This window comes from Gorilla gorilla, chromosome 9 (assembly GCF_029281585.2).
Source record: "Gorilla gorilla gorilla isolate KB3781 chromosome 9, NHGRI_mGorGor1-v2.1_pri, whole genome shotgun sequence".
In the NCBI taxonomy this organism is placed as follows: Eukaryota; Metazoa; Chordata; class Mammalia; order Primates; family Hominidae; genus Gorilla; species Gorilla gorilla.
In genome coordinates this window covers 69,262,413-69,275,489 of record NC_073233.2, presented here as the reverse complement: position 1 = coordinate 69,275,489, position 13,077 = coordinate 69,262,413, and the positions used below count along the sequence as shown (strand labels likewise).

Genomic DNA, 13,077 nt, shown 5'->3' with positions numbered 1-13,077 from the left:
TACAGCCAGGCTCTGGGGCCAGCAGCACTGCTCCACAGACCCCCACTAAGGAACACAAGTGGAGGCAAGGGTTCGGAGGACACCCCCTCTGCATGCCCAGACAGGGCTGCAAGGCACAGGGGATATCCCCAACCCAGCGCTGCTCCTGCCTTTCTGCCCTGTGTGACCCCGAGCAGCTCACGCACCCTCCTGGGTTCACACTTCTCATTTATAAGGAGCTGGTGCTAGCAGGGCCACAGCATACAGTTGTAGTGTTGTGCACTGCACAAATGCACCTGGCTGAGGTGACAAAAGGTGCTGAGAGCTGGCCCAGATGCTGTCTTGCAGGCTGGGGGCCTGTGTCAGGCTGCAACATCTGGAGGAAGAGACGCCCTTCTCTTCCCACACAGGATGTTGGCTCATCAGGGCCTGCACCCACCTGGGACATCCGCCTAAGGGGCAGCTTGTTCTCTTTCTCACAAACAGGTGACCTGCTCTGGTCACCTTGGCTGGGACGGAGACTGGCACCAGCCTTTGTGATCAAGCCCCCCACCCCCGTGTTGGTGTCCAGGTGGCCATGCATCCAAGACTCTCCTCTGTCCCCTTGCCCTGCGTCTGCTTCCCTCCCCTTCTCTGGACCACCTGCCCCTCCCCTGGGGTTCTTCCACCCACACTTGACCAAGTACTTTCCCAAGCAGCACAGGCCATAGAGGACCCCTTTACAGGACAAGAAACTGAGTGTGGAGAATGAAGTACCTATCCATCGTGTCATGGTTCCTCAGAGGTTCCAGCCGAGCCCTTCCGACTCCAAATCTGGCCCTAGCTCCTCCACCCCTGCACCCACCGCCCCAGCTCACCCCTCCTTTTTCCAGCCACCCTGATAGTGATGTCACACTTCTCTGCTTCAATGCTCTTTATTTCATTAGGAAAGTAGCTGGGCAGGGGTGTTCCCCTGGGGGATGGAGTGGGGGTACAGACAGTAGCCTGGCTCCTGTCCCCTAGGATTGACAAACCTGTAGAGGAGAAGCAGAGGCGAGGGGCTCTGGGGTGGTTCTGTGTGCTTGCCTGGCAGAGAAGGGGTTCTGAGAGGCCCCCTGATCTGTCACCCCCCACTTGGAAGGGGGGTCCCCAGGCAGGACTTGCTTAACCCAGGGCTTGGGAGGCAGGGCTGGCCCATAACGGTTGCCCACACAACCAGAGCAGCTGAGTGTGGGGGTCCCAGCCCCTTACCAAGGGCTCAGGGCTCAGCTGTGTGCCACGCAGCGGCTGTTGTGAGGTGTGTTCTGGTAGAAGGGGTCGGCTGAGGTCAGGGTTCTGCAGGGAGGCAAGAGGAGAGTGTTGGGGGTGTTGGCAGGCAGGGCATGGACCTTGTCTTCTTGTCTTCTGCCTGACCCTCCCTGAGAGAGCATAGCCAGGGTTCAGCCAGGGCAGCCAAGCCACAAACATTCTTTGCCTGCCAACTCTGGGCCATTGTTGATATAAATGTAATTTCTGAGGAATTGAATTGAGCAGAAAGGAGCTGAGTGAGGCCGAACCACAGTCCATTCATCTCTGGATCCGTCCCCGCATCCCCCTCTGGATCTGAACCACCCCAGAGCCCCTTGCTCAGATCCTCCCCATCCAGTCCACTGGGCCTGGGGAACAGGGGCAGGAGAGGGAGGAGGAGCCATCTGAGGGAGGGGTCACTGGAGGGAGAGGAGGGGAGGAGCCTGTGCTGGCAGGAGAAGGGACACCAGAGCCAGCCAGAGGAGATGGGCCTCTCATAGAAATGAACCGGACTGACAGAGCAAGAGAGGAGAGGAAGGGAAAGGCCGGGCACACGGCCTGGATGAGGGGTAGGGAGAAAGAACAGAGCTGGGGGTGGTGCCACCTTCCCACGTGGGGATGTAGGTGCCGCAGGCTCTCCATGGGGTTGGGGGTGGCCTCCATGCAGCTGACCGGCTGGCTGAGGGCATAGCCTCCTGGCATCTGGGGCTGGATGCCACCTCGAGTCCAGCCTTCCCGGTCTAGACCCTTGGGGATGTTCTCGAAGTACCTGGAGGAGAGGAGGGGTCCTTGGCTGGAAGCTGGACTCTGCCCACCTCTGCAACCCCTCCTGCCCTTCTCCATCGACCCTCAGATCGCCCAGCCTCCCCACCTTTGCTCATGCTGTCCTCCTCGTCTGGCTCTCCCTAAGCCCACGTCCACTGGGGGAACTCTTACTCAAAAAGCCTGCCCTCCCCTCCACGTGACGCTGAAACACTCTTTGGAGTGTAAAAGGACAGTTTCAGTGATGCCCATGTCCCTGGCCTGCCAGTACCTTGGGGTGGGGACCCCGTCTCATCCACTTCTCTAGGCACTTAACTTTCCTTCCATTTCATTTCCATTTCCTTCCATTTCACTGAGCACAGCCAGGTCCGGAGGGTGCAAAGACAAGTAAGAAGGGGGTCCCACCCTTGAACTTATGAAGAGGGGGTGCAGACAGATCAATGCAGGAATCAGTGATGACAACCCCAGGGCTCTGCGCGCACCAGGAAGCACCAGCAAGCGTGCCTGACAGCCAGCAGGAGCTCAGGACACAACAGGACACGACAGGCTGGAAGGACCCAGCAGACAGGGCTGGAGCTGGTCTCTGCCAGAGCCACAGGAGGAGGTGTTTGCCTAAGAAGGGGTCAGAACATCGTTGCCCCTCACACCCAGACTGAGCCTCTGGCCCTCCCCCACCTCTGTGGGAACTGGAGCGGCCACTGTGCTGAGTCTGCTGTGCGGGCGGAAGCTCTGCTCCTCCCCTCTGAGCCTCAGGGTTTAGGCCAGAGGACAACAAACGGCCCTTCCAGCTCAGACTCTCTGTTGCTCCTCCAGGCCACCGCCCTCCCCTCTTTTCAGTCTCAGTTCAAACGTCACCTGCTCAAGGCCACCGATTTCAAATCCGACCCGTGCGCACTGCAGCCCTCGCGATCCCTTTCTCTTTGCCCATTACCTAACAGCTCTCGCTAACTGGCTGCAGCCACATGCATGTCTCCTCCCATGCAGAGGTCTGAGCTCCGTAGGGCAGGAGCTGCACACACATTCCCAGGGCCTGGAGCAGGGCCTGGCACCCAGTCAGGGCTCAGTTAAAGTCTATTCCATAAATGGATTCTGGGAGGTATCCCGGAGCAGGGGGTGGGGCAGGAGGAGGAGACAGAGAGGTGGCAGGGACACCTTGAAGGACCAGGAGTTGGAGAGGAAGCAGGGTGGACACAGGTGACTGATGTTGTGAGGAAAGCTTGCGCTTCCTGGCTCAGAGGAGTTTGTCCTAAGAATTATACTTCCTGGAGGCGGGCAGATCACGAGGTCAGGAGATCAAGACCATCCTGGCTAACACAGTGAAACCCCGTCTCTACTAAAAATACAAAAATGTAGCCGGGCGTGGTGGCAGGCGCCTGTAGTCCCAGCTATTCGGGAGGCTGAGGCAGGAGAATGGCGTGAACCCGGGAGGCGGGGTTTGCAGTGAGCGGAGATCGCACCACTGCACTCCAGCCTGGGCGACAGACAGAGACTCCATCTTAAAAAAAAAAAAAAAAAGGAATTATACTTCTTGGCAGGACACGGTGGCTCATGCCTGTTATCCCAGCACTTTGGGAGGCCAAAGCAGGCAGATCACTTGAGGTCAGGAGTTCAAGACCAGCCGGGCCAACATGGCGAAACCCCATCTCTACTAAAAATACAAAAATTAGCTGGGCATGGTGGCACATGCCTGTAATCCCAGCTATTTAGGAGGGTGAGACAGGAGGATCACTTGAACCCAGGAGGCGAAGGTTGCAGTGAGCTGAGATCACGCCATTGCACTCCAGCCTGGGCGACAGAGTGAAACTCCATCTCAAAAAAAAAAAAAGAAGAAGAAGAATTACACTTCCTTTATACCACTCCTATAACGCTTTCCCCACCCAGTCCTGGCCCCAGGAGGCTTCCCCATGGCTCTGGGGCCACCTCCTCCTGGAAGCCCTCCCTGATGCCCAGGACAGTCACTCCTAACCCAGGGAATGCACAGCACAGAATTTACCTTCTGAGGGAGCATCGAGCCCACCAACCATTGGCTGGATGGAATGTCTTAGCAGATGCTGCTGCTCCAGACCCCTTCACACTGCCCTGTTCTTTCCATGCCCACCAGCCTGGCCACCAATGCCCTGCATCTCTGTGGGACAGCTACCCTTGGGATGCTAGAAGCTGCTTTGCCTGAGCAAGGAGGCACCTGGGCTTTAATGTTGCCCTGAGGATAGCCTTTAACCAATGACCGATGGATGTGGGGGTAAAATACCCCAGCTCTCTCACCTTTGACTGGGGTAGTTCTGAGTTGTGTGCTTTACACTGTTTTCTAGAGTTTTCCCAGTGGGATAGCTGGCCTAGTAACATGCTCATTATTGCTGCCTTCCCTCCCTCATCCCTCTTCTCCACTCCCACACGCCTAATAACTGCCTAATAACGTGCTTGCACTCCAATCCTTGACTTAGGGTCTGCTTCTGGGGAACCCACATTCACTCAGCATTGATCTTCTCCACGAGGCTGTGAGCTCATTACTTATCCCAGTGTCAGTCTGTTTCTCAAATGGGTTTCAGCTTTGGACCAGGAAGTGGACCTCACCCTTGGTTGTAGGTGGTCAGGTATCGCTGATCCCTGTCAGGATCACAGGGGCTCCGGACATACATGGGGTTGTTAAGGCTGAACCCTGTGGGCTCCTGCACAAGGGGGGTAGACAGGGGAATTGTCAGGTCAGAAGGGGTGGGGATTTGGGGTGGAGGCTGGGTGTAGCAAGTCTCACCTTTTTCCCCACAGTCTCCCGGCCAAGCAGGGCAACGTTTGTCTGTTGCATCCGATGAAGTGGCTGAAACTGCTGGTGGCTCACGCTGCTGGGTTCTGGGCAGGGAGGGGGCACCTGCAGGGCACAGAACCACCAGAAGGGAGGCTGAGGTGGCCAGGCTGACGCAGCAGGGATGGAGAGGGGAGCAGGCAGAGGCACACACAGCTGTGACCTGTCCACAGCCCCAGCGACCCTCCCTTCCCCTTCCAGCCAATTCTATTTCAGACCACACCCCTCATCTTCCAGCCCCCAGGAAGGCCCAGGCTCTCTTCACCCTCCACCTGAGGGCCTACCTCCACATCCCCAAATATCCTAATTCTTCTCATTCTTCAATGCCTGACCCAAATGCCACCTCTTCCCAGAAACCTCCCTGTCTTCTCCCTTCTCTGAGCAAGACGCCAAGGCCACTCACTCTGGGGTTCAGAATCCTTTCATTCCCTTGGCTGAAGGCTGTTTCCCGCTTGGAGCCTCTGGCCAACACAGGTAGGAACTCATCTCCCTGGAGGGAGCAAAGCAGCCACTGGCACCAGGATGTGGCTGCCTCCCCCACCACCTTCCAGAGCCATGTTCTAACTGCTCCCCGCCAGGCGGTCCCCAGCCTCCCCCTAGCTCAGCTTACATGTAGGTGAGTCTTGGGGAGGAAGTCTGACTTGGTGACACTCTGGCCTGGGAGGAGGGCCTGGAAAGAGGCCCACAGAGGATGTCAGCCCCGCAGAGGCAGCCTGGGCCCCTGGCGGCTCCCACCCACTCTGCCTCCAGGCCACTGCTGTGCTGAGCACAGAGGAGGACTCAGCTCAAATGGGCATCACTGAGAAAAGGGAAGTGTTTGGGGAGAAGACAGGGGAAGGCATGACTCTGAATGTGACCAGCAGGCCAGGGCTCTTGTCTGAACTCTGAATGACCTTGGCTATACCTCCTTCATCTCTTTGGACCTCAGTCTTCTCATCTATAAATGGGGGACTTGGACCAAAGCAGTGGTTTTCACCTAAGCTTTTTCATCTTGTGTTTGAACAAAGGGCTCTGCAGCTCACATTCTTTAGGAAAGCTAGAAACCCTGAGACCGGAGGGCTTCAAGCCCCCTAAAGTTCTAGCAGGAGCCCAGCCAACTTACAGGGTCCCCAGGGAGGGCCTGTGAGGGCGGTTGGAAGACAATGGGGCTCTGGTGGGACTGTTTGGTGAAGCCACTCCCCTCCTTTGCGCCGATCGATTTCTTCTGCAAGAAATCTGCAAAAGAAATGCCCTGTGTGCTGCCAGGCCACCTGGCCCACCCATGTGTCCTCCAGAGGCTCAGTGTCCCAGCAGGTGCAGAGGGAGTGGATCCCAAGATCCTGGAGACCTGCGCCATGAGGATCGTGGGTGGCAGGGTGAGGATTCCAGAGTCCAGGCCGGAGGACAGGAGAGGGAGCAGCAGGAAGGGCATGCACTGGCCAAGCCACCCTCCTGAGAGGCCCAAGGTACTGAGGTCAGCCCGGGAGAGGCGCTTCCCTCCAGCCACCTGTGCATCCTTCTTTCTTCCACTGGTGCCTTCTCAGTCCTAGGCCAGCTCCAGGGCCCCTGGGGTAGGAAGTAGGGAGGTGGATTGGAAGATTGGAAGGGAGCTGTGAGTTCAGACAGGGCCTACCTGGCTGGTCTAGAGGGTCCCTGAGATACTTGGAATTGTACTCCGACGTCATGAAGCGTGGGCCCTGGAACAGAGAGGTTGGAGGAATGGGGGCACTGACCCACCAGGGCCCCGAAGGCATGTGGCGGCGGTGGAGTGGCGCCTCAGTTCTCTGTGCTCTGAGGAAGCCTGTATGGGCCAGTACAGCACCCTGGACACAAGTCTCTGTGGGGTGGGACATCGCAGGGCCAGGAATTTCAGCACAAAGCACAGTTCCCCTGTGACTATGAATACCACGTCACACCCCACACCAGACTCCTGGTAATGAGTGGGGGGCCCAGACGGACCGAGACCAGGAGGGGCCGTGAGCAGGAGGAGGAAGGCTGGGGGAAGAGGAGTAGCGTTAAATCGCGAGAAGCCACATTGAGGCTATTTTGGAAATAGCCAATATCAAATCCTTTGCTCTCCCATCTTTCTTGGCGCCCTGAGCCCACCCTGAGCTGGCTTCTTGGGTGAGTCAGTGCAATACTTGTCTTGAGGTGGGAGGAAGAGGCGGGTGTGGCCCCTCTGCCCCACCCCGAAGCCCTTAGCCGGGCTGCCACTCACATGTCGGAAGTTCTCCCGCTCCAGCGGGTCCTGGCCCTGCTGCTGGTGGAGCAGGGGCACTTCCCTGGGCTCCAGCCCCGTGATGGCCTGAGGCCCGTGCTCCTGGGTGTCGAAATGGACCTTCCGGACCTGGGAGGAAGAAGGGCCAATTACAGGTGAGGGGGCAGCAGTCACTCCCTGACTGTGCTTCTGCCCTTGACCTTTACAGAGCGCAGTATCTGCAGAGCAGCCAGAGGGGGTCCTTTTACAATGAAACCTGCATGTCCCCTCTCTGCTTAGAGCTCTGCAGCCTTCCCATCACACTCGCAGGGAATTCCATGTCCTCCTGGTGGCCTGCAAGGACCTGAGTGCCTCACCCTGCTCTAGCTGCTTGTCTCCTTTCTGTTCCCACCTTGAGGCCTTTGCACTTGCTGTTGGCACTGCCTGGACCACTCCTCCCTCAGACAGCTGCAACTGGAGGAGCTGGCCTCCCTCAAGTTTTTGTCCAGTGTCTCCATAGCAAGCTCTTTCCCGACCCTCCCGATTTGCAGTTGCAACTCCTTCGCTTCTAATTTATTTATTACTTATATTTTTTGAGACAGAGTCTCGCTCTGTTGCCCAGGCTGGAGTGCAGTGGCATGATCTCAGCTTCCTGCAAACTCCACCTCCTGAGTTCAATCAGTTCTTGTGCCTCAGCCTCCCAAGTAGCTGGGACTACAGATGCAAGCCACCACACCTGGCTATTTTTTTTTGTATTTTTTTGGTAGAGATGGGGTTTCATCATGATGGCCAGGCTGACCCAACAGCAGTTGGCCTCAAGTGATCCACCTGACTCAGCCTCCCAAAGTGCTGGGATTACAGGTGTGAGCCACCACGCCTGGCTTTTTTTTTTTTTTAGCCCAAGTCTCATTCTATTGCCCAGGCAATCTCAGCCTCACTGCAACCTCCACCTCCCGAGTTCAAGCAATTCTCCTGCCTCAGCCTTCTGAGTAGCTGGGATTATAGGTGCGTGCCACCATGCCCAGCTAATTTTTGTATTTTTAGTAGAGATGGAGTTTCACCATGTTGGCCAGACTGGTCTCAAACTCCTGACCTCAAGTGATCTGCCCGCTTCAGCTTCCCAAAGTGCTGGGATTACAGGTGTGAGCCATCGCACCTGGCCTGCAACTCCTTCACTTCTCTTCCTCCCTGCTTCTCCCTGTTGTATTTCCTAACCCCCGCCCCACCCCGCACTCCACCAGCTCTTATCATCTTCAAATATGAAGGAGATATTCAGAACATTCTCGCTGGATGAATGAATGAGTGTCCATTCTTGTGGTGGTGCTGATGATAAGAAGGGTGGTAATAATGAGGATAGAAATGAAAAAGATTGGGCTGGGCGCGGTGGCTCACGCCTGTAATCCCAGCACTTTGGGAGACTGAGGCGGGCAGATCACAAGGTCAGGAGATTGAGACTATCCTGGCTAACACGGTGAAACCCTGTCTGTACTAAAAATACAAAATATTAGCCGGGTGTGGTGGCACATGCCTGTAATCCCAGCTACTGGGGAGGCTGAGGCAGGAGAATCGCTTGAACCCAGGTGGTGGAGGTTGCTGTGAGCCGAGATCGTGCCACTGCACTCCAGCCTGGGCAACAGAGTGAGACTCCATCTCAAAAAAAAAAAAAAAAAAGAAAAAGAAATGAAAAAGATGGGGTGAGGATGTCCATGGTGGGGGGACAGTGGTGGTAGTAGGGACAGTGATGGGGCTTGCAGGTGTGGACGGGAGTGTGAGGCTCATGGGAATGGGGACAGGGATGGGGATGGAAATGGAGGTGGAGGTAATGGTGGGGCTGGGGCAGGGAATGGAGGTGGTGGGGATGGTGGGGACAAGGATGAGGACAAAGGGGAGAAAGATGAGTGGACCCCATCCCTACAAGGTGGCTGCTCCATGCCCTGTCACCTCCACCTTGACCAACTGTTGGCAGTGCAGCCCTAGCCCCACCCCACCCTGAGGCTTCCCTCTCCTGGCCCTGGCCCAGCACTGACCTCCTTGGTGGGGGGACCCGCACTGGGCTTCTCCCGCCCATAGCCTGAGCTGGTCTGGCGCATGCTCCAGGGCAGGGGATGCTTGCTGTCAGGCACCTCCAGGGGGCGGTAACTCTGGCTGGCCACAGACTGGAAATGGTCCCGGGCTTGTTCCCTGAGGGTGAGGAGGAGCTAGAACCCCAGGCCGCCTGCCTCTGTCCTCTGCTAAGGAGCTTCCCTCCTCCCTGCACCCTCCCACAGATGGCTCAGAGGTCCGCTGTGCCCTGAGTCACCCAGGACCCCCAGCCTAGGGCAGGCAAAGCTCAGGGTCCCCATCCAAGGAACCTGGAGTTGGTCTGATGAGCAGGGCAGGGGCTGGGAAGGGGCCATACAGACCGTACCCCCTGGCCGGGTTGTCTAAGGCCTCCAGACTGGCTTGGCATGAGACCACGGGCTGGAAATTTGATTTGTAGCCGGTGCCTACGTGACTGCCCACACGGGGCTTGAAATCCTCCCGACCTGCCAGAGGGGTAACGGGGAGACAGACCCCAAGGTCAAAAACAGGCAGGGCTTCCCAGGCAGGGCCAGCGTCCTCCGAGGGGCACAGGGGTCACAGTGACAGGGGAGGGCTCAGAGCCACGGGCAGGAGCTTTGCAAGCCTGCCCTTTCAGGACTGTGATGGCAGGAAATGGAGTGGGTGGGCTGGGGACAAGGTCAGTGTGGCAGAATCACAGTGACAGAATTGCAGGGACAGAACCAGAGAAGGGAGCAGCCGGGCAGGGCCCAGGGGACAAACAGATTCAGCAGTTGCTCTGCAGTGTGACAGCCAGAGGGGCTGCTCCTCCCTCAAAGAGAGCCCCTCCCTTCCTGCCCATGTCCTGGCAGAGGCTCCTGCGCAAAGGCACCCTCACCGTAGGCTGTGCAGTAGCTGGTGGCGTAGAATTTCAGGGGGTCCGTGTAGCCCCCCGAACTCATCTTCACATAAGGGGAGACGACCCCCAGGGGGAGTTTCCCCATCATGATGCTGTGGGGCAGGGCCCCAGGGGGCCTAGAAAGGAAGCACGGGGAGCCTCATGGGTCCCAAGCCTGGCTCGGAAGCCCACAGGGGCGAAGATCTGCCCCCCCGACCCACAATGCAGCTGGCCCCTTCTCCCAGGCCTCTGTCTCTCTGCCCCAGCTCCCAAGTCCCTAAACTAAGGACGAAATCGATCGTCCACACTTATCCCAAGAGTCCTCATGTCTCCTCTCACTTTCCCACACCTTCTTATTAACTCTTCCTGTCCCCATTTACCACTGGGACAGTGAGGTTCCAAGTGATAAAGGATTTGCTCCATAATAGGTGGTAGTGCTGGGATTCAGACCTAGGTGTTTGACTCCTCGGCCCCTGACCTGAACCTTACATACCCACCTCTCGGAATGAATGAGCCGACAACCCGCTACCTGGGGAATTCTTGGCCCCCACCCAAGAAGTCAGGCCGAGATGCTCACTCCCAGCCCCCGGCTCCTCTCTCTCCCTCATCTCCCATGGCCTTGCCCGCCTCCCCTGGGAATTGGCTGCACTCTCCCCGAGGCCCAACCACAGCGGCCCCACCCTCACCTTTCCTCTGCAGAGGCTCTGAGGTCAGGGAGAGGCTGCAGGAAGCAGAGCTCTGCAGAGAAGCCAGCCCTCCTGGAGGAGGCCAAGCAGGAGAAACAATGTGTAGCCTAGCAACTGGTGCCTAGCAACAGCGTCCCCAGGCTTCTGAGCCCTTCTAGGGCCAGGGCCCACTGAGGGGCTGACCTGGCCAGGAGGGGAGGGTCAGAAGCTGCCCGAGCAAGGCCCTGCTTCCAGGGCTCTGGCCCCAACCTCCGGCCTCCTCCACAGGGCTGGGAAGAGTTGCTGTCTGCGTGACATAAAATAAAAGATAATCCCGAACACTCACTCCCATAAAGTACCCACTTCTCGGCAGATACTTTACATCCTCTATCTCCATCCTCTGAGCAGCTCTTCAATAGCTATGATTATCCCCATTTTCACTGGGGGAACATGAGGCTTAGATAAGCAAAGTGACTTGACTCCAGAGATCTCGCAATCAGAAAATAGCCAAGTTGAGATTCAAACGTGGGTGGATGTGGATCCCGCTCTTCTGCCTCTCGGTAAATCAAGGTTTACTATGTTCCTCTGGAGCCAAATCTGTGCTAAGCCCTTTAACACACATTACGTCGTGTAATCCCTCAAACCACCCTGTGAACTGGGCACAATTATTGTAGGGCCAATAAGCCGCAGCAGTTAAGAGTGTGGTTCAAATCTGATCTGTCACCTTTGATGAGGTACTTATCCTCTTCACGCCCCCATATCCCCATCTTCACAAGGGACATGACTGCACCCACCTCACAGGGCTGCTGGCAGATTTAGCAAGAGCATGGATTCAGCACCTGACAGGTAGTAAATGCTCTTTTTTTTTTTTAAGAGAGACAGGATCTTATGCTCCCACCTGGGTTGGAGTACAGAGGTACCATCATAGCTCAGTCCAGCCTCCAGCTCCTAAGTTCAAGCAATCCTCTTGCCTCAGACTCTCAAGTAGCCGGAACTACAGGTGTGCTCCCCCATGCCTGACTTGCTTATTTATGTATTTATTTGTTGTAGAGACAGCGTCTTGCTATGTTGCTCAGGCTGGTCTTGAACTCCTGGCCTCAAGTGATCCTCCTGCCTCAGCCTCCTGAGTTGCTGGGATTGCAGGGGCAAGCCACCACACTCGGCAAATGCTCAATTTGCAAAAGCTGCTGTACTTTTAGTCTTATTTTGCAGATAGGAAAGGCGAGGCTCAAGGGGAAATAGCCCAGGCCCCACAGTGGGTGGAGACGGAGCCTGGACTCAAATCTGAGTGCGCAAACTCCACAGTGAGAATCTTCTTCCATGACAGCCTTTTTGCCTCAAATTGGCTTTCGGGCTTGTAAATGTTGTAACAGTTAGATCTCTGGGTGGGGTGGGATAGCCCTACTTTGCAGCATTTGCCAATTTCTGTGATGTCAGTGGTCCCATCAGGGCTGCTTTCAAGCCACCACTACAATGTCTTTGAACCGGGACGTGGGAAGGTCGCTCACCACTGTACGGGAGTAGTCCCATCATGCAGACATAATGGGCGTAAGTAACCTCGACAGCACAAATAATAGAAAAATGTACTCACATAATTAAGGGGTGATGAGTTTTAGGTATTTTTTTTGTTTTTAATATAATTCATTAAATTGCAGGTTTATTTATTTATTTATTTATTTATTTATTTGAGATGGAGTCTTGCTCTGTCCCCCAGGCTGGAGTGCAGTGGCACGATCTCAGCTCACTGCAACCTCCATCTCCCGGTTCAAGCAATTCTCCTGCCTCAGCCTCCTGAGTAGCTGGGATTACAGGCGCACGCCACCACGCCCAGCTAATTTTTGTATTTTTAGTAGAGATGGGGTTTCACTATGTTGGCCAGGTTGGTCTCGACCTCCTGAGCTCAAGTGATCTGCCTGCCTCAGCCTCCCAAAGTGCTGGGATTACAGGCATCAGCCACCGCGCTCGGCCAGTAATTTAATTTTTAACAATGGCAGAGTTAAAAACCAGCTTGCCAATTTCCTGGAAGTTTCGCCTTCAGCTCTCCTGAGCCGGTAGAGCTGGCTTCAGAGCACCCCTGCTCTCAAGGGAGAGTGAGGTATGAATGAAGGCTGAATAAAGGGAAAGGAGGCATCTCCTTTCCTCACCCAGGAGATGCCCTTGCCGCATTCATCCTGTAGTGACCTGGCCTGCCAGGGTGGAGGCTCACTCGTGTCCTCACCCGGCCCCCCATGGGAAGGCAAGCTGAAGCACGTTTGGCACCCACCCTTCCGACTAACGATTCTGTTCAGGGATCACAGGGTGCAAGGACACAGGAGTGAGTGCACACAGCCCTGCCCTCCAGCAAAGTGCTCCCATTCTACTACAGAGGCTCATGGGAGTTCCACACACGAAGCACAAAGGGTGAGACCACCATAGGTGAGGTGCTCACAGGGTGAAGGGAGAGAGGGGCCCTCCTCTAAGTGTGCCTGGATAAGTGGCTATGAGCAAGAGCTTGGACTCTGAAGCCAGATGGTGT

At 56.2% G+C, this 13,077-nt stretch overlaps 1 protein-coding gene across 6 annotated transcripts; it reads right to left on the bottom strand.

The window, feature by feature from the left end:
* Nucleotides 1-874: 874 nt before the first annotated feature.
* SAXO4 (stabilizer of axonemal microtubules 4) lies at nt 875-10,678 on the bottom strand. Of its 6 annotated transcripts, none has more exons than XM_004051310.3 (14): nt 10,584-10,678; nt 9,898-10,034; nt 9,388-9,505; nt 9,008-9,161; nt 7,002-7,130; nt 6,417-6,480; nt 5,907-6,019; nt 5,415-5,474; nt 5,208-5,294; nt 4,757-4,870; nt 4,579-4,673; nt 1,850-2,014; nt 1,210-1,293; nt 875-992 (listed from the first exon to the last, which is right to left on the bottom strand). In XM_004051310.3, the coding sequence occupies exons 2-13, from the start codon at nt 10,004-10,006 to the stop codon at nt 1,224-1,226; spliced, it is 1,278 nt and encodes a 425-aa protein (XP_004051358.3). In that variant the 5' UTR covers nt 10,007-10,034; nt 10,584-10,678; the 3' UTR covers nt 875-992; nt 1,210-1,223. The 6 variants fall into 6 exon arrangements, with proteins under 6 accessions (XP_004051358.3, XP_063549277.1, XP_018892503.3 ...); XM_063693207.1 differs by lacking the exon at nt 10,584-10,678 and adding an exon at nt 10,395-10,413; XM_019036958.3 differs by lacking the exon at nt 1,850-2,014.
* Nucleotides 10,679-13,077: the final 2,399 nt, after the last annotated feature.